The sequence below is a fragment of the Callorhinus ursinus genome, unplaced genomic scaffold, assembly GCF_003265705.2.
Source record: "Callorhinus ursinus isolate GAN/ISIS: 27379988/994484 unplaced genomic scaffold, GSC_fseal_2.0 scaffold16, whole genome shotgun sequence".
NCBI classification, from domain to species: Eukaryota; Metazoa; Chordata; class Mammalia; order Carnivora; family Otariidae; genus Callorhinus; species Callorhinus ursinus.
The window spans coordinates 17272843-17294015 of NW_027397078.1; the positions used below are offsets into that span (position 1 = coordinate 17272843).

Genomic DNA, 21173 nt, shown 5'->3' on the forward strand with positions numbered 1-21173 from the left:
AGTAGATAGCAGTTGGTTGATTTTAATGCTGGAATATTAGATGTGTTCATTGAAGAATATCCTCAGAGACTAAAATGCAAAGTAGCAGGAACTGCGCCTTATTGGCCGCATTGGTGCCAGCACTTTGCCAGGTGCCTAGTGCATAGTAGGTGCTCTGTAAAAGTGTATCCAGTAATGAGGGAGGGGATGTTAGGTATTGCTTTGTTTGTTTAGGAACCTGGGACTGTTTTCATCTTTCAAATGAAAATAGGTCTCAGCTCTACTGAAAGTAGTTTCTCTCAACTGTTCAGATGATTTAATTTAGACATCTAGAATAGGACTGATCGTGGAGATGACAGATTTAGGGAGGCAGATTTTGACCAGAATAAAAGGAATCTTTCTTTCTCTTTTTCTTTCCTTCTTTCTTTCTTTCTTTCTTTCCTTCCTTCTTTCTTTCTATTTTATTTACACATATGTATTACATCCCTAGAAAAAGAATCCCAGGATTTTCCCTCCTGTGTGTTTTCATCTTGCTTCTTCATGGTCCAAGATGCCAGCTGAGGTTGTCGGGACAATAAAACCAAACTGATGGGGTGGGAGCAGATTATTCTGGCATTTTTCTAGATCTTTGGTTTGTACATCAGGTCTGAGGCTGATCACTCTACACTTGTTTCACCTGCCCTGGAGGTTCACAGCCATTTTCCCAGCTCTGTGATTATCAGTGATTTCAGACTTACCGATGCAACCATGCTTCATCATCACAGTGAGAAACTGGATGATGACTTTGGAGCACAGCCTAATAAGAACGTGGTGTTTGCCTCTCTCTTCAACATCGTTCATGTTCTTGAGAGCATCTGCCAGGACACTCATGCGCATCACCATGACGACACACAAAGATGGCAGGAAGAGCACAGGAAGGCAAAAGGAAGCTCTTTCTGATCGTCACTAGAGCTATGGGGAGTACAAAAGAGGCCTTCCGGGATCAGTGCACTTGTTCCAACAGCCCCAGGGAAGTCATTTGGTGGAAATCATGGAGAGGGTAAATTTAGATATCAGAGTGTAAAGAACCTGGACTAGAAGACATAATCTTCTTTTTTAAGATGAATTTGTTCACTCAGTTGTTTGGCAAATACTTATAGATGGCCTGTTACGTACCACACATGATAAAGCACAGAGACTAGACAGACTTGACTTGGTTATAATGCTGGCCATGCCCTTTACTAGCTGCCATGACATGAGTTGGCTGCCTGACCTGTTCTGAGCCTCACTTTCTGCATGTGTAGTAACAGAATAGCGGGACCCCATTGGGTGTTTGGGAGGATTACATTAAGAAGCGTACAGCATGGAGCACACAGTAGACACACAGCAGGTTTGCTTTCTCCATTTCCTGAATCATCTGACTTTAGGATCTAATACTTACTGACTTAGAACCTTAGACACACTATTCCATGTGATCTTAACTGTTTGATCATCTGCAAAATGAAAATAATAATAACCTCACGGGTCATGATGAGTGTCATACTTGAGGTCATGTTGCAGGCACAGAAGGTTTCCCTTTCTCCCCCCACCACCCCTTCTGGATCAAGCATTCTCAGTGGGAACTGTATTGCTCCCATAGGGACAAAAATTCGTGCCTGGGGGACGAAAAATCTTACTCTTTTTATGTAAAGCACAGATACACACAGTACATCAACAGATATACAGTGTATCTGTGATACCAAAATTTCATCGGGACAAGGAGGGGGAAGATTAGGAAAAAATATCTAAAAAGATACTTAGCAGGGGGACTTGGGGGGGGTTCAGAAAAAAAAAAAAGATGAAGAAACATTGCTCTAGAGTCGATCTCCTTGTTAGAATGTACCCATGAAACCGTTACTGGAATTGGCCTCCTTCCAAGAAGCTGGGTGCCTGTGGCTAGTGATCCTCCCTTACACCTTTTTGTCAATCCCGTAGGTGACGTTTCTATTTAGTCTCCACTGAATGCTATATTATTTATTTTTATAACCTGCCCCCTGTTTTTTTTGACCGAACTACATTATCAAACGCCAAGTCCACCAAATAGAAGAAAAGTAGAAAGATGAATGAATGTACTTGGGTCTGAATTCCAGAGAGTGCTCTTTTGGCACGGTTTAAATACCGTTAGTATTCTTTTCAATTTTCTGGTTAGGCCCCCATGTCGATTAAAATATGGCTTAACAACAGGGTGCATCGCTTGGCACATTCTGTTCATCATGCATTTAAAAAAAATGGTTGAAATAAGAACTTTGCCCACAAAGTGTGGCCTCTGTGATTTTCAAAACCACCTTGGGCACAATATTGAATGCTGTCACCTCGAGGGAAGAAAAGCATTTGAAGGCAGAACTTCTCCTCTTTCTCGCTCCTAATAACATACCGCATCTGTAACGCGAGGGGAAATTCAGAGGTTGGTTTTGGAATGAATAAACTCACGTGCAGTTTGCTATTTAAATTCAGTAGACAATCCCCCCACCCCCGGGTGCTGGTGCCATATGATAATGCATGATTTTTACACTCAAGGATCTGAATCACAAAGCTGCACTGGATTTACATGTAGTGGTTAGAGAAACATCTTGTATACGAAAATACCAAAGGATAGCACAGTGTCATATAAAAGCTATTTGCTAATAAATCTGCTCTTGATAGGCTACTAAAAATGGACACACCAGGCATAAAAGATGTGTGTGTCTATTACATAGGCTAGCGTGGTGAATGATGACAAGTTTCCACTGGTACACCGAGATGAGAAAGAGCTATTGTTGGTGTCGGCACCCCTGCAAGAAATGAGATGATAATTCTGGGACACACTTACAAGAGTTACCGTGTATTTGATCAACTTTTGAATATATGCAAGCCCAGAATCCTCTGGTAGCCCCAAGTGAAATTGCCGACAACCTTGTAACAGTCTCTTGAGAAGGAGCACTGAATCGAATTGCATAGAACCTTCCTTGGATTGAGTGTTATTTGCAAAGCAAGTAGTTCCAGTGTGTTTGTGGTGGTGATGGGGCGGGGGAGGAATGGGGAAAGGCCATTGTTAGTTGCCTCTTTTTTTTGCATCGAGGACATTTTTTAGTATAAAATGTTAGGGTTTCTCCTCAATGAGATACCACCTCATACCAGTCAGAATGGCTAAAATTAACAAGTCAGGAAACGACAGATGGTGGTGAGGATGCGGAGAAAGGGGAACCCTCCTACACTGTTGGTGGGAATGCAAGCTGGTGCAGCCACTCTGGAAAACAGTATGGGGGTTCCTCAAAAAGTTGAAAATAGAGCTACCCTATGACCCAGCAATTGCACTACTGGTTATTTACCCCAAAGATACAAATGTAGTGATCCAAAGGGGTACCTGCACCCCAATGTTTATAGCAGCAGTGTCCACAATAGCCAAACTGTGGAAAGAACCAAGATGTCCATTGGTAGATGAATGGATAAAGAAGATGTGGTCCATATATACAATGGAATATTATGCAGCCATCAAAAAGATGAAATATTGCCATTTGCAACGACGTGGGTGGAACTAGAGGGTATTATGCTAAGCGAAATAAGTCAATCAGAGAAAGACATGTATCATATGATCTCACTGATATGAGGAATTCTTAATCTCAGGAAACAAACTGAGGGTTGCTGGAGTGGTGGGGGCTGGGAGGGATGGGGTGGCTGGGTGATAGACACTGGGGAGGGTATGTGCTATGGTGAGCGCTGTGAATTGTGTAAGACTGATGAATCACAGACCTGTACCTCTGAAACAAATAATACATTATATGTTAAAAAAAGAAGATAGTAGGAAGGGAAAAATGAAGTGGGGGGAATCGGAGGGGGAGATGAACCATGAGAAACTATGGACTCTGAGAAACAAAATGAGGGTTTTAGAGGGGAGGGGCCTGGGGGGAGGGGCTAGCATGGTGATGGGTATTAAGGAGGGCACGTATTGAATGGAGCACTGGGTGTTATACGCGATGAATCATGGAACACTACGTCAAAAACGAAAGATATAATGTATGGTGATTAACATGACAATAAAAAACTTAAAGAAAAAAACGAATGATGTAACATATGGTGACTAACGTAACAAAATAAAATTTAAAAAAATAATTTTTTAAAAATGTTAGGGTTTCAAATGACAAAACCTAAGTTGTTTAGGTGTGTTCATAGACTGTGAGTCAAAGGGGGGAACAAACATCTTCCAGCACAAAAAAATTCACTGACCTTCACCACTGGATTCATTTGATAGCTACACACAAAGACAAAAGGCTTGTCTGATTTTAAAAAACTAAGAAATCAACAATTTTTATATACAGTTCATATACTCTGTATGGAAAATTAACACTTGAGACCCGCAGTTATAAACACTTAAAGTTTCATGTTGATCTGGCACTTAGAACTTTTTGGAATATTCTTTTGAAATCTTCTCAACTATTTAGTTTAAGCATATGCTGAGTACTCCTCTGGCATTTTATTGGATTTTTTTTTCTTTTTAATGCTTAACAGTGCAAAGTCAACTGTAGACGTTCAGTGTAGGTGTGGCCATTAGCTCAGCTGGGCCCTGCTGCTTTTCTTGTCTCTCTTGCTAGATTTTCTGCTTGAAGGTTGCTCCATTCAGGCAGCCCCCGCCCCTGCTTGAGCCAACTAGGCAGCCAGGAGACCTCTCCAAGCACACTTCTGACAGTTACCTAGGTATATTATAGGAAATCCAAATGGACTCTTCTGCTATCAGAGGACATCCCCAGCATCCTCCAAATCAGAAATGATTTCTGGACCATTAAACTGATAAAGAACTGGAAAGGAATAATGACAGAAAGAGTGGGGTTCAGCCCATAGACACCTCTAAGGAAAGAATAGCAGTTGTTTCTCAGTTTAGGCGTTCATACACTGGGCAGTACAGCCGGTGAGAGCTGGACCAGATGCTCTGAGAAATTCTCTTCTTCCTTCTGCCATCCATTATGGTTTTAAGAGGCGGGTGTGCTGAGCAGGCAGGAGCTAGGATTTCTGGCTCTCTACACTGTTTCCTCCTAGAGAGGGCTTGGGTTTTTAGGTTTCTGTAATATCCGACTCTGCCCAGGTGGGTCAGGGAGTCCAGCCTAAGTTCTCAAATCAGATCTCACTTCCTTTATCTCCTTATCAGGGCGAGAAGGCTGTGTCCTAGCGAAGAAAAAGAGACAAAAGGGGAGTAGGGCAGATAATGAGAAAGGCAGAGAGGGTAGGAATAGAAGAACACCGAATGTGAGGAACTACTTCAAAACAGCAGATAAATGTCTTTTTTTCCCCATATTAAAAATCTGTCTGCCAAAATGAAAAGGCCTAATTAGCAGCTAAATACAAATCCATGTCCCCTACCTTTTAAAAGACACATCACCAAGGTACAAAGCAGCGTGTCTGGTTGAAGGTTGGGTGATTCGGTCCCTCTATTACTTTGTATAAAACAAAGAATCTGTAGTTTCATTACACTTAAATTGTCTGGCAGTGGATGAAGTTAACTTTTATTAGAAACAGTTCTTTCATATTACACAGTGTAGTCAAGGATATATTAGCTTTGACATTTTCTTACATCTCAATATAGTGTAGAGTGAATTTACTGTGAGACTAATTTAGAAGGAAGCTTTTCATAGGAGGAAATAATGGTCAGCATCAGCTGGGCTGCAAATTATAGGCAGGATGAAAATTCAGGGAAAAAATGGATATACGCATAAAATTGCTAAATGTTAACAAGCATGCTTCTTATATTTGTATGCCAATGATACTCTTTATCTCTTAAAACTCCAGTTTCATAAAAATTCTTTTCAGGAGGAAGATTTTATTCTTGAGGAAATGGTATAGTGCATCCTAACATGATTATTTTGTCTTAAAGAAAGAAAAAAACCCATCAGATTAAACAGTATATAAAAGGTGTTTTTAGAGCTCATCTCTGGGAAAGGAAAAAACCTGGACAATTTAAGCACTTAAAACACAATTTAAAGATGATTGATTTCACTAACACACAATATGGTCATTATAAAACAAATTCCCGGTATGTGAAATTTAATTTCACCTATAGGATTCATCACTCATCACAAAAGTTTTATTATACTCTGGTATCAGGCGCCATTCTCTCGCTTTTTGTTGTTTTTTTCCAGTAAGATCATGCTGGTCAGCTGATGTTTTGTGGCACCAATTAAACATATTATTGGTCAATGAGATTGGATTCTGTTTAAACCAAACAAAGATGCAAACAAGCATATCAGAATGATAAGTGTAGTGCTTTAGCTTTAATAACTTAGAATGTAACTCTATCACGCAAGGATTTTCAGCTGCTAAACTAATAAAACCCAGTCAATCAAATAGTAAAAGATATTGAGAAGCAGCAACAGGAAGTGTTATAAGAAAAGCACCCAATGGAGACACATAAGAGAAAATCCGTTAGTCGACTCATTCCATTTCTTATCTGTTCTATAGGTTTAGCGGGGGAAAGGTTTTTTTTTTTTTTTTCCCTTTGCATTTATCTTTGTGCCTGAATGAGTTCAATTTCACTTAGATTAGGACAGAAACTTCAGAACAGCAGGTTAATCCGTCCTGTCTTCATGGGCAACTGAGCAAACAGACCAATATCAGTGTAAAATTGTAATTCTGGAGATTAATGTTGTCTTTCCTGTTTGTGGTGAACTTAACCTCCTTGCCTTTTTTTTCCCCCTCTCTTTCAGCTTCTGTCCAGGGTCCCTGGGAGAGAGCCATCTCACCAAACAAAGTGCCCTACTATATCAAGTAAGTCCGAACCATCACATTCCTAAAAGAGCATTTATTGTGGCTAATCTGCATATTCACAAATGAATGTATTTCTGAAATGTGACGTTAACCTGGCCTACAATACCTAGTTCTTCATTCCACGAGGAAGCTTGGCTAGTCAACTCATGCTAAAATTACCACTGCAAATGTGCTGATGCAATAGGGAGCTGCCTTTAGGAAAAACCCATTTGACACAGCATATATGTTGTGTTTTGTGATTGGGGGTGGAGTGGATTTTCCACACTCGAACAAAAAGCTGCAGATAATATTACTGATAGTGGGAGTGAATATTTATAAGGACAGTTTCATTTATTTGGGGGTGTGCCCACATTTCTTTTTTAGCAAAGATGGATGCTTTCTGCAGCTCAATGTACACAGAGTGTTTTAGGTGAATAAATGGTTCATGTACCCAAAAGGCAGTCAGCGGCGGGCCCGGATGTGTGGAGCTGAGTGTTCATTCTCGATACATAGCACTCAGCATTTTTCACATAATGACAACAGAATGATACTGTTTTCTGGGGCCATTTATGTCAGTCAAAGGAATACAGGTGCTTAGAAGCACCTTCCGTGGGATGCTGCATGAAATACAAATTATGATACATCGGGTCAACGTGGAAGGGAGAGGAGGGAGGATATGGAGTCATGATGATACCTTAACAGTTTCCATTGATGGTGCAATAGAGTTCAACTTCAATTTCACTTTGAATCCGCTGTCTCAACAATTTAATTTCGTCGGCTTCGTGAAGTAATCTTCAGTACCAACTAAAGTCTTTGAACCTGCTTCTTTCATGAGTCTGACTAAAAATACTCCACGTGTTCCCATTGTTTCAGCCTCCCATGTTTTATCAGGCCACTTTCTGTTCTTCCAGTGCTGATCAGTTCTTCATAATTCAGGTCTAAAGCAATATCAGCAATTCTAGATCTTCATTACCACAGTTCTCCAGAAATTAGAGTGCGTGCCTCAATTGTGTTAACCCAGAAGAATGGGGGTGAGGGGACTCTTTGGGCTCTTCAAGGAGAAAAAACACATCCTTTAGGAAAGCTTTGTCTTATTAAATTTTTCCAGGCAAGGTATCTCTTACCTTTAAACATTCTCCTTCAATTTGCTTCGATCCTGCTTTTTATTTTTCTTCTTTTATTGTATTGTAGTATTTTTATTCTGTATAAGTATTAATTCAGTCAGTGCATATTTTAATACAATCACTTGTGTTATTAAATGATAAGTTGATTTAGACATGCACTGTATGGCTTTACATCCACTGTATATTTTGTGGAACACTTAATTCAAGCTCCTCCCAGTCATCTCCAGTGTCTTGGCCATCACAAATTTTCATCTCTAAGATTTTTGGGACCTGCTACTCCTTCAACCTGTTTATAAATCTCTCACTTTATCCAATTCCTTTCGGATAGATGAAGGGATGGTCTTAACTAGACAAAGACTCTTCTTTTGTAGCCAAGGTTGGAGGACCACCTGAAAACCCAAAACATCTTCAAGCCATTATTCTCCAGATTATTCCTGTCGGGGGCTTATTAAATATCTCACGGAGATTCCTAGCATTCCCCCCCCCACCCCTGCCAATATTCTTTCCCTAAATATTTATCTTCTCCCTGATGTTACACCCACTACAAAAGATCCCAGATCATTGCTGTGTGGCAATGAACATGAATTCAGTCCAAAAATAAAAAGGAGACAAATTAAAGAAAACCTATAATTCCCCCCCACCGCCCCCATAACTAGTCTCTTGCTGCTCGTTGGTGGTGTCAGAGAGCAGCTACCCTCTCTTTGTCCCCCTCTTTCCCAGTGTGCCCTCACCGACTTGAAGATCATGGTGGCAGTATTGATAAGGGCACAGATCAGGAAACAAGAAAACTTGATTTCTGGTCCTGGCTCTGTCATGAGTTGATGATGTGGCCTTGGGCAAGTCACTTAACCTGTGCAGACCTTAGTGTCTCATTCATAAAATAAGAAGTTGGATTTGGTGATATCTAAGGGCTTTGTAGCTCTAAGAATCAATGAGTGTGACTCATTGAATGGTCTTGCCCAAATCCAAAAACTTAAGATGTCAGCTTTTCTTCAAGAAGTTTATCTTTATTTTTTAAATTCTTTATTTTAATCATTAACATAATATAAATTCTTATTTTAAAAAAGCATACAAATTCTATTTTTCCACTGTTTAATTAGCTGCAGATATGCTCCCTAAACCCACTCCAGTTTCTTCAGGTAACCATTTCAAAAGCTCAAGTCTTGATGTTTAATTTAGGGCTATCATTCTGCCTGATTTCCTAGTAAGAGACATAGAGCAATAGACAAAAAATCAGTAGAAAGGGGAGTCTAGAGACCTTAAACCCTCTGAAGGAATCCATTTCTAGGAACAAGGAATTACATAACTGCTCAAAAGTACCTCTGAAACTTTCTGGAGATCGTCTATTTCTAAAAATTATAATCTATTTGAAATTAGAGATAATAGAATTTCTCAAATATACCTCTAAAATGTTAAGCTAATGTAGGGAGAACACGTGTTCAGAAAATATACATTGTCAACAAACAGATGACTAATGTCATTTGTGATTTATTGTTACATATTACTGTTGTCTAAAAGATTCTTTTCATAGCAAATTACTTTGATGTACCAGGTTCAGTGGACTTCATGCACTCGCTAATGCTATTTGTAATTCGAGATGCCTTATTTATCCACAAATAACAATACTAATAAGTTTATAATGACATTACTTGAACCAGTCCCCACCGTGTCCTTCCTCTTTGTTACCTTGTCTCAACTTGCATCCAAGAGTTTTAAGCACACATTTCTAGGCACAAAGCCAGGTATCTTCTCTGGATCTTTTTTTTTTTTTTAAGATTTATTCATTTATTTTAGAGAGAGAGAGTACACGCATGTGCATGGGCAGGGAGGGGCAGAGGAAGAGGGAGAGAGAAACCCAAGCAGACTCGACACTGAGCACAGAGCCCGAAGTGGGGCTTGATCTCAGGACCCTGAGATCAGACCTGAGCTGAAACCAAGGGTCAGATGCTTAACTGCCTGTGCCCCCCAGGCGCCCCCTCTGGATCTTTTCTTTTCAATACTTAATAATTTTTCCTTTTCAATGCTGGCATAAACTGATCACCTAAATAACCAGAGGTTTCTGCACCAGTAACCCCATTCCAGTTAGCTGTTGAGTTGTGCACTCGTGCTTGAGGCTGTAAGTCATTACCAGCATCTTCTGCTCTAGCTTGCAAATCAGACAGTGCTTATGCCTGCATCCTGACACCAGCTTTACATATGATGCTAAGAATCTTGATTTTGATACTTCAAACTACATGTTTGTCAAGTTTATTAGTCCATAGCATTCATCATTGTTACAGTTTTCATATTCTCTCTCCCTTGGGACTCTCTTATTCCTGCCAGCATCTCTTTCAGGTTATTTGATTACAGCTTTCATTGCCCCTGAAAAAATAATCACCAACAATGTTCAACCTGTTACAACTGCCTTTTCCACTCTCTGCCATTTTGTAGTTTTCTGGCCTACTGTCAAACTCATGAAAATTTCAATATAATAGCCTTTAACCAGCTGTTGCGTTCTGTTAGGATTTCTTTCACCTTTTTATGTTGCATACTCCCATATGGGTAAACCGAACGGAGCCAAGAGCTGGGACTCTCTTGCTTTCTTAATGAGTTAGAAAATTATTCTTCTGTGTTCTGGACTGTCAAAACAATTTAGGAATCCCAAACTTGCATGCAGTATGTTCCTGCATAGATGACATAATAAGAGCATAAGAAATAGCACACTGGGTCAGACCAGTAGGGCACCTAGCCAAGAACTCTGTCCCAGATGCAGACACCAGTGGCTGCTCGTCAGTTAACCTAGTAATTTCCATCTTAAAAAATTAGGATGCATCCTGACCATTTCTTAATAGTCCATTGTAAATCAGTTGGCATTGAGTTTATCCAGCGGCTTCTTTTTTTTTTTAAGATTTTATTTATTTATTTGAGAGAGAGAGAATGAGAGACAGAGAGCACGAGAGGGAAGAGGGTCAGAGGGAGAAGCAGACTCCCTGCTGAGCAGGGAGCCCGATGCGGGACTCCATCCCGGGACTCCAGGATCATGACCTGAGCCAAAGGCAGTCGCTTAACCAACTGAGCCACCCAGGCGCCCAATCCAGCGGTCTCTTACTTCCTCCATTCTCCTCTTCAACCTTGTCTTCAGAAGAATGAGTCCCATGAATCTGCTGATTTCGGTGTAAAAGAAATAAAGGTATATTGCAGTTTCTCTTCACTGTACATTTTTGAACCTCAAGGGATGGCCCCTATTAAGGGCTGTGGAATTCAGTGAATACAATGGTATTTACCCAAAGTAGACTTCAATCTCACATCCCCTTACAACCCCCTTTTCATTTTCATCTTCCCAGTCGGAGAAGCTCTAATCCTTCTTAGGTTCTTAGCCTGTCCTCGAATGAAAGATAAGTATTCCCCTTGATCATCTTAGCTGCTTTTCCCTGGATCTCTTCCAGTTCTGTTACATCTTCCTTGGGATGTCATGACTGGGACGGCCCAAACATTGGTTATTACATCTGTTAGCATTGTCTGTAGTCTCGGCTCGCTTGTGAGGAAAGTAAACGCTCTTTGCCGTCTCCCATTGGTGAGAGATGGAGAAACCGATTGAGGTCACAGCTTGTTCTGCCTATATTAGTTCTGGCCGGAGGTTGCTTTGCTGCTACTTTTCTGTAATACCGGCTGAAGTGTTTGCCCTTCTGTTTCTGCCAGCTGGCCCCCAGGAAGGCTTTGGGTTTCAGACAAGCTGGTCCTTTCCCCTTTCAAAGACGCTGCCGTGGCTCAAAAACCGGGAGGCGTTCACTACTGAAACCCAGTAGGAAACCTGCTGACTCGTCACCAGGGAGGCATTCCAGCAGGTTCCCTGTCTCATTATCTCTGAAGCACTTCACGGGAGAATGAAAAATGGGGTTCCGGGGAACATGCTAACTGTTCAGCTCTTTTTTACACACCTTGCTCAGGAAGCAACTCAAGTCCACAGGAGTGTCTCTCTTTTCCTGCAGGTCATTTGGGATGTTGTCCACATTGCTGTAGATGGTGTCAAATGACCTTGATCTGCCCTTCCCTCTGCCCTCAATCCAGGCGCGTTTCTGCAGCCACCTACTGCATGTGAGCTGCTCACAACTCTCTGGTGATTCCTGCTTAGCCAAATGCAATATAAAACCTCCTTGACTGAAGCCAGCAGTCGCTCCAGGCAACACTTCTTATTACTGTTACGGTGTCTGTTGCCACAGTGGCTGGTTGAGGTCCCTGACTCTCCCGTCCTCTATGGCTGCCATTCCTGTGGGTCCACTGGTTCCAGTATTTGACGCTGCATGGAATTGTGGCCATCTGCCTAGACGTCCCTTTCAGGGTTTGTGTCTTCTTGCATCCTGTTGCTCTATTTTCAATTAAATTGCTGAGTCTTGCTCTAACTGTGAGTGCCCATGCTCCCTACCTCCAGTAGCATCTGAGTTTTGACACCACCTTCCTCTGTACCCTAGGGCCTTGATTACTACTTTCTGGGCAGTTTTTCAGATTCCAAATCCACTCCCCACGCCACATTTAAAGCATATCTTGTCCTTGTTCTTGCTCCAGCTCCCTATTATTTGTGCCAGGAGTTGCTCTGATTCAAGTTGGGGTGAGTTTATTTGTTCCTTTGAGTTATCGCTCGTTATTTCAGTACCTGTATTTATAGAGAGAGGAAGGAGCAGTTGGCTACATCTCAGGTTTAACAGCAACCACTGTGCTAAGTATCTGTGTTCGCTGGTTTGCAGTGGGTACATTTTCTGAGAATGAGAAGGGCTCTTATTATAAAGAACACTGGATTATGATATCCAACTTAGAAAATATTCCCCTAGGTCTCATTCCTGACACCTCACTGTTCTAGGAATGATACTGATCTTCTCACATTCCATTAGACATTGGTTAAGACTGGCAGAGGTATATGCCCTATGAAACGAGTAGATAGAGCAGGCATCAGAAGACTTGAAGTCTAATTTCAGCCTAACTATCAATCAGCTATTTTTTTAAGTTTTATCTATTTAAGTAATGTCTTCAGCCGGTGTGGGCTCGAACTCACAACCCTGAGATCAAGAGTCGCACACTCTACTGACTGAGCCAGCCACGTACCCCTCAACTAGCTATTTGACCACAGGTGAATCACTTACAGTCTCTGGGCCTCAGTTTCTTCATCCGTCATCTAAGGGGGCTGAATCCCATGATACCACATGTCCTTTCCAGCCCTGACATTCTCTGGTTTTATGAATATTGACTTGGAAATAAAAATTGTTCTTAACAGTTTTCCAGAGGAATGAAAACGGATCTTCAGATCACCCCCTGAGAATTCTTACTGTGCCATCAGTCTTCTCGGGATAAAGGACAAACAATATTAAACCGTTTTTTCACTTTACTGTTTAGCACCATTGATAATAGGGAGTGGATGTAACAGAATCAGCTGTCTAATTTCAGCTGTCAATCTTTGAGGATACTGGTGAATATCTGTGGGTAATTAAATTTGTGAAATCGCTGCCAAAAGCCTGGTGCTCTGACTTTTCAAAAGGCTTCAGTACACAAAGATAACCCTGAGGTCAGTCTTCTCTGCTGGGCTTTCTCCTCCACAGTTTGATGGTTCCAAAGGTCACATTAGCCGAGTCTCATTAAGCTCTGCAACCACAATGAAGGAATAGTCAGTAATGAATAATTGATGATATAATCATGAAAACAACTCAGTTTAAGATGTTAACTGGAAGAGATTGAATGCGACACCATTGGGCTGTGGAGTGCCAAGTCTGGCCTTTGGTTTTGTAGACCTTATGGGTAGATGAAAATGTTGGTATCTTCCGCGTCTCAAAGGTTCATAAAAAAATCTCACAGCCCTCTTTACTGAAAGTTTCATAAGCTGTAACATATAACATTGACTGAAATAAGAGACTCCATGAGGATAGGCGCTTTGTCTCTTTTCTCACACAGAGCCTCCCCGACGTAGCACGTGCTCAGTAGATATGTGAAGGAAGGAATGTACACCAGTAATTCTGCATGCCTTGCACTTTGCTGACTACTTTTACCTCCAGAAAATCTTCTAGCATCTGTGTATCAATTTAGATGTCCCACCTGAATGGGTCTCTTATATCTTCTAGACATCAACTTTAATCATAGAAAGCACGCTGAGTCTCTTACGGAGTTAATCATGTCTCCTATAGCCAATATCTAAGAGAAAATCCTTAGCATGCAAGTCTGAATGATATATACTAAATCCTGGGATCTCGATTCTCTTCTGTGTTTATCTAACAGTGTGATTTGGGTTATAACTGAGCGTCTGGGACTGAGGTTCCCCATCAACAGTAAGGAAGCAGAACTAGCTAATGCCTAAGATCACTCTGAGTTCTGGCTTTCTTTGTTTCAATAGAACTGGGTTTTTGTTTTTTGTATTTTGTTTTTCCTATTCTTGGTTTTCTAGTAGGTCAGTAGAGTTCTAAATTGATCAACCACTGCGCTCACTAAGCATTTGTATATAGGACCTACTTTTTGGGCTGAGGTCTAGTAGCCCCTGAATCTTAAGAGAATAGCATTGATAAGTTTTTATTTTAAAGAAGATTTTTGTAACATTCTGCATGGTATGGGTAGTGCTTAAAGTTGGCAGCATGGATACAAAGATAGATATACATGGCAACTAAAATAGAACGTTGAATACAGGCCAAAAACTCTATTGTATTACATAGATACAACATAAGAGTCCCCTGACTCGTTTGTGGCACTTTTGGGAATGTGAGAGTGTGTATAAAATATATTTAGGTCTGTTGTCCCAAAAGAAGAAAAGTAAATCATTCCAGCTATTCCTTCCTTTTCTTTTTCTAACATTCTTGAACACGCACCTGCTTCCATAATCGTGTAGTAGAAAAAACAGGCTGCCACTTCAAATCAAGCTGTGTTGGAAGCCCAGCTTTATCATACTCTGACTCTGTTATTGGAAAAATTTGCTTAACCTCACACCCCCTACTTTCTGGCACATAAGGATTATTATTAATTAGCTTTCTTTCTCTTCTCTGAAAGTCAGTTGAAGTCTAATTGACAACTACTAAGTACTGAGTGTTGGATTTGTAGGAAAACACTTCCACAGATACATCCAGTATTAGCTACATGTTTAGAATATTTTCTAGGACGCAAATATGTCCTTGATCACATTAGTTTATTTTCATTTTTGGAGTTCCCACATAATTTGGGGTATGTGTGAACTCCCAAACATTCCTAAGCCTCTCCTAGGCTTCTCTAATTGCTTCTTATCCTGTCTCCCTGGGAAGCAGCATCCTGTTGCCTTCACAAAGGTCAGCAGCAGCCGAGACAACATTCGAAAATAACTTAATAACCTTGATCTGCCTCTCCCCTTTGGATAATTTCCTTAGAGCATTAGCCCTTTGAACACTGACCTGGTTGCAGAAAATGTCCCTTTCTCAGCAGGAAAACTCCAAATCCCATTCAGTCTTCCCCTTCTTCGTTTCAGGGGGTTGGGGGAGTCAGGAGGGGTGGAATCTGGGAGTAGAACCGTGGGTAAGGAGGAGGAATTCTTTCTGGGAGAACGTTCGTGTGCACACACACACATGCGGTTTCTTCTTTTAAAAAAAGTAAATTGAGCACATTGTATAAATCAGTGCTGTCACACTGCAAAATTTTAAAACCCCTGTAGAGGAGAGAAAAAGACCTCTGCTTTCAGCAGTCTGGAAAGCTCCTAAGAACAGGTCCTGTATGAGGCTCAGCCCACTGTCAGCATTGAGCAAATGATCACGTCCTTTGTGTTAACATTAACTCGCGGGTAGATGAAACGGAGAAGCTTTCCTGCTCCTTCTGAAATTGTCAATTGCTTTTTCTGTTTTTCCTTCTCAGCTTATCCATAACCATCTTGGTCCCCAAAGCCATTGCATGTCGGATAGTCAGCACAAAGAGTAATTTTTAACTTACTTCTCTGCTGTTTTAGAAGGAAGTTTTTGTTTTTGTTTCCTTTAGGTTTGGTCACTTTCCCTTAGGCTTGAGCTTTCTATGAAGTTACAGTCCATATAATCTAGACAGGATGAAAAGCAAAGTGTAGGGGCACATGGGTGGCTCAGTCAGTTGAATGTTGACTCTTGATTTCAGCTCACGTCATGAGATCTCATGGTCTTGGGATCAAGCCCCGCATCAGGCTCCATGCTCAGTGGAGAGTATGCTTGAGATTCTCTCTCTCCTCTCCCTCTGCCCCCCAATGTGCTCATGCTCTCTCTCTCCCCCACTCTAAAATAAATAAATAAATCTTTTTTTAAAAAAAAAAAGCACAGTTTAGGGGCGCCTGGGTGGCTCAGTCATTAAGTGTCTGCCTTCAGCTCAGGTCATGATCCCAGGGTCCTGGGATCGAGCCCCTGCATCGGGCTCCCTGCTCGGCGGGAGGCCTGCTTCTCCCTCTCCCACTCCCCCTGCTTGTGTTCCCTCTCTCGCTGTCTCTCTCTGTGTCAAATAAATAAATAACATCTTAAAAAATAAAATAAAATAAAAAAGCACAGTTTAATATGTGCCTACTGTTAACTGATAGACTAGCTGTATCTTCCCCATTTATGAAGATGAGACTGTCAATTATTATCCAGTAAAGAGGACATAGCTGAGAGTCAGAGAGGTTGGTGGCTTAAGTCACACTAATAATGACATGGCTTTGCACCTTTCCCACCAACCCTATGACATCAGCTGGCTTCCCCCCAGCTTACCCCCAGTCTAGGACTCCCACAGTCCTTAGGCTCACTGCCCACATGCATGCTCCAGAGGATCAGAGTTGCCTGAAGCTCCCTGCCTGGGTACGGTAAAGTCGGAGGGGAGGTGGTTGCTGGCTCCTGAGGGCAGAGGCCAGCTTAGCGGGGACACGCAAGATGCAAGAGGAGACATATTTAGTGGTAGGGCTATCGAGGGTTGGGAGAAAAAACATTGAATAAAGGGGTAGAGAATTGAGATTTAAGAAATAATAGTAAACATAAACCTCACTTGTTGTTCCCAGCTGTTTCAGCTTCCTAGTATTGTTGGTTAAAAACTGGCCCTTAGTGTAACCAAGCATGGCCAGACCACCACTGTGTGGCTGCCATCTTGGGCACCACTCGCACTCCTCTGTAGGCCTTCTCTGCATTGCTCATGGTTTTTCCTTGGCTTACCTACCCAACCAGCTTCTTCCGGTATGCTCTTGCAGAGACCTTATTTTCTCTTTGCTACTTTTGGCAATAAAGGGCAAGAAGAAATAAAATGAAGCCAATACCTGCTCCGCCTTGATCCTACCTCCATGGAAGCTGAGAAAGCCAAGAATTTCTGAGTCCACATCCTGCCACCTCCATCAGGGCTTCACTAAGATGAGGGTATGGCCAAAACAGTAACCTGATAGATGCCATGGAATGTGTTTCTCCTCATATTCCCAATTCTAAGACTTTTGAGAGGTTAGGACATGGTCAGCTCAGGTGGACTAGAACAGCTCTTTGGGAGCCTTTTCAACACTAGGGCACATCCTTGAACTTGACACTAACTAGCCCCTCCTTCCGGCAACAAAGGAAGTCTCATCTTTCCCATAAATCCTAGGCCTGTGGTTCTTGCCTTACAAGGCAAACACATATGGCCTCTGGGGCCATAAGTTATGGCTTCTCTAGGCATTGAGCATTGGGTCAGCCCATGTATTGTATGTAGAAGATCTCACCTTATTGCAGAGTGATATCTCTGGAGTTTTTATTATCATAACTACCTGGTGGGAAAGAACTTTCTCCTATAATGCCTTAAAATCACCAAACCGGTGGCGGCAATTAATATGTTTTCAAAGATAAAGAATAATTTAGATTTCCTATAGATTAAGAAAAATCTCTGTCTGAATATACAGTCACCCTGTACTAATCCAGAAAAAGAAGTGCTTTATCAGATACAAGGCCAGGTTAATGCTTCTTCCTCACTCTCACGTCTATCAGTACTACAGGAACATTTTTGCCAAAAAAAAACAAACAAAAAAAAATCCCACCAAAAAAGAATGAACTCTAGATGGAGCAGGAGGGGCCAGGCATCATAGGTACAAGCAAAAGTTCAAAGTGTAAATATCTTTATAGCTAGAGGGAGGAGAGGAAAGGAGGAGCAGCAAGGGGCTGAGGAGGGGAGAGAAGGAAATGGTATGAAAAGTAGGCCTGTGACTCATTCCCTAGGGGCGGTGAGGGGTATGAACGACCTCAGCTCAACAGACCACCTTATAAACACGCTAACGACCTCCCAAACCTCCTTGTCAATCTCGAGAGTTAATGTCATTTGAGCTAACAGAGGGATACCTGAAAGTCCTACGTATCCGATGTTTTTAGCAGGATACACCTGGTCCGGCTATTTTACGTATCGTAAATCAACCTGGAAGTATGGATTTGTGAGTAATGAAGACTTTTCTGTCAACACGAAACCAGAATGTATCATAACGTGAAAGACCAGGGCTATTTTGGAAACATGTGTCTGATGATTTCAGGGTCCTCCAGGGAAAGAATGTTTTATCTATGCCTTCAACTCATTAGTGAAGATCGGTACTAGGTAAGAATCTATGATTTATGTGAGTCCAATTTGAAATTCGGTGCTTTATACCTACACAATATACATTTATTTTAATTTAAAAATTGCTTTTGCAGGGAGAGAAAGGAAAGATAAGGAGGATGAGTGGGCCCAAATATTTCCCCTTACTTTGTTGTCTCCAGTTCTCAGAAAGTCTAAGTCTCAAGTCTAAGGCCAGGGTCAAGACTAGTGAGGGACATAACTGTTATTTTTGTAACTGTTATAAAATTTTTTTAAGTGTTATAAATCCTTTTTAAATTCTATATTGAAAATTATATAGGGGTACCTGGGTGGCTCAGTCAGTTGAGTGTCCGACTCTTGATTTTGGCTCAGGTCATGATCTCAGGGTCATGAGATCGAGCCCCCCGTGGGGTTCTGCGCTCAGCGTGGAGTCTACTTGTCCATCTCCCTCTGCTCCCCTGCCTGCTCTCACATGCACGCTTTCCTTCTCTCTCTCAAATAAATAAAATCCTTTAAAAATTTTTTAAAAAGAAAATTGTATAAGTGACACTCAATTTTTTTATTGTATTGTATTATGTTATGTTAGTCACCATACATTACGTCATTAGTTTTTGATGCAGTGATCCACGATTCGTCGTTTGCGTATAACACCCAGTGCTCCATGCAGTTCATGTCCTCCTAAATACCCATTCTATTTTTCTGACGTTACCTTAGAATAGATCTTAAGGATAGTCCTTAGGCCATCTTTACTGTTTAACTCTTGAAATGTTTTTGGTAATTTTCAACCTCACTTGTTGTTCCCAGCTGTTTCACAATGCTTGTGCCTTATGCATGTTTGTGTCACCCTTAGCGATTTATTATCTGACACAGGAAAAAGTGAGAATAAATACCGGATAGTTTGTTTTGATTTTGAGGAAAAATCAACACATTTGGGGGAACTGAGCCGTGCTCCTAATACATATTCTCATAAAGGGAGAGATAATAGCAGGGCGCCTGGGTGGCTCAGTCGTTAAGCGTCTGCCTTCGGCTCAGGTCGTGATCCCAGGGTCCTGGGGATCGAGTCCCGCATGGGGCTCCCTGCTCAGCGGGGAGCCTGCCTCTCCCTCTGCCTGTCTCTCTCTGTCTCTTCTGAATAAATAAATAACATCTTTAAAAAAAAGAGAGATAATAGCAGATTAAAGGCGTCCTATATAATGTTTGTATTCTAGGTAATCTTACCAGCATCCTCTGATTAAATTATATTTTGAAGGCAGTTTTAGCCACCAGCACCTTTGTTTTCTGTATTTTTGTTGGTGGAAAACAGAGAGAAATGCTTGATGGAGCTGGCTGCCTCATTGAACTGTGCTATAAACCATAAATCTTTGAAAGTTGCTGTTTTAGAGAAAGTATTTTTAAATGAATGTATTCCTGTAGTAGCTCCTATTGCCAAAACTGTTACCAGGATATCTTAGGAAAATGCTTTCAAATCCTACTCCTATCAACAGGCACTGGCTGCCTCCAGAAGCTGAGGTTGTTCCATGAGGGCACATAAGCCTATGTCTTACTATTAAAAGAATTGGAAAGAAACTGGGAGGAGGTAAGTGCGTAGAGTCTAAGAGAGACGTTGAGGCAGAGCCACAGTGGCATCCGGGGGGAAGGAAATTTAGTTCCACACAAGCAGTTCTTGCCTTTCGCTGGTGAATATGGGATGTCATTAACAAGCGCATACAAATGACATTCATTGCATAAATGTCGAATGTTGGTAAAAAGAGAGCCAGTTGTTTTTTTTTTCAAATACAATTTTGTTTTGTTTTTGGTAAGAGGGGAAAAAGTCATCCCGTTGTACCTTCTTAAATAGACTTTATTATTAAGGAACTTAGAGTTGTTTATCTAACTTTGTATTTCGTCCACTCAGCTGCCAAGCCATTTCTTTTTACCATAAGCACCGCGAGGAGCAAAAGTCCTCCTTACTCTGCCCAATCTAATTCATCATCAACAAAATTGCCAATTATATTCCAAGTCCTTGAATGTATTGCTTGAGAAGAAGATGTATAAGCTGAAAGGAAGCAGCTCAATGTTGGGGTGAAAGTCTGATCTTTCTCTACTTGTTGGTAGATTCAAAGCATACTAATCTTGTTTTGACTTATGAACTGGAAAAAATTAATATGGAAGGTACGGAGAAAACATGTTCAAACCACAAAGTCATTTTTCCTGAGAAGTTATCTGACTGTAGCTGTAACTATAACTCAGAGTCTATCAGAGAGCTCAGATGTGGAACATTTCTTTAAAATTAAAACCTAAAAATCCCGATGTCTAATAGAATGTATAAAAATAGCTACCTCTGAAGGATATGGGATGAGCAGAGGAATGCTGAATAATATCATCTGACAGTTTGAGCCATACCTTTATATTGGTTGCTGTAGCCTGAAAAATATAGGATTAATTCAATAAAACATTGGGAAAAAAACAACATAAACATAAAATATTTTAAATTAAAAACACTGAATAGGAACAGGAGAAAAAAATCCCCCAGCAAATCAATATTGCTTGGGGAAGCATGAATCCCAGACCAGCAATATTTTTATCCAAATAACCTCTAGGTCTGTAGTGAACAAACACCTTTATCACCAAGTTTTATAAACAGACAGTAAAGAAAAGAGTACTTAGGGTTGTTGGATATACTTCTCCAAGATGGTAACTTTATTCAGAGTTTCAGGCTTGACTCCACCAGCTTCTGAATTTATTTGGAGTACCTTATCAATTTAGGATTGCACACTACAAGCAGAGACATGGTAAAATAATGACAAAGATCATTTATAGTGGTGGTTACAGTGAACAGATGATGGTTGTTGTATAGATTAATAACACACCCAAGGAAATCTGTGGGAA

At 41.0% G+C, this 21173-nt stretch overlaps 1 protein-coding gene across 2 annotated transcripts in view; it reads left to right on the forward strand.

Moving 5' to 3' along the window:
• DMD (dystrophin) overlaps window positions 1-21173 on the forward strand; it is a 2222747-nt gene that overhangs the window by 2018512 nt on the left and 183062 nt on the right. For both annotated transcript variants that reach the window (XM_073901937.1, XM_025857655.2), the window contains exon 62: window positions 6669-6729. In XM_073901937.1, the coding sequence (XP_073758038.1) occupies window positions 6669-6729 (61 nt within the window). The remainder of the gene's footprint in view (window positions 1-6668; window positions 6730-21173) is intronic.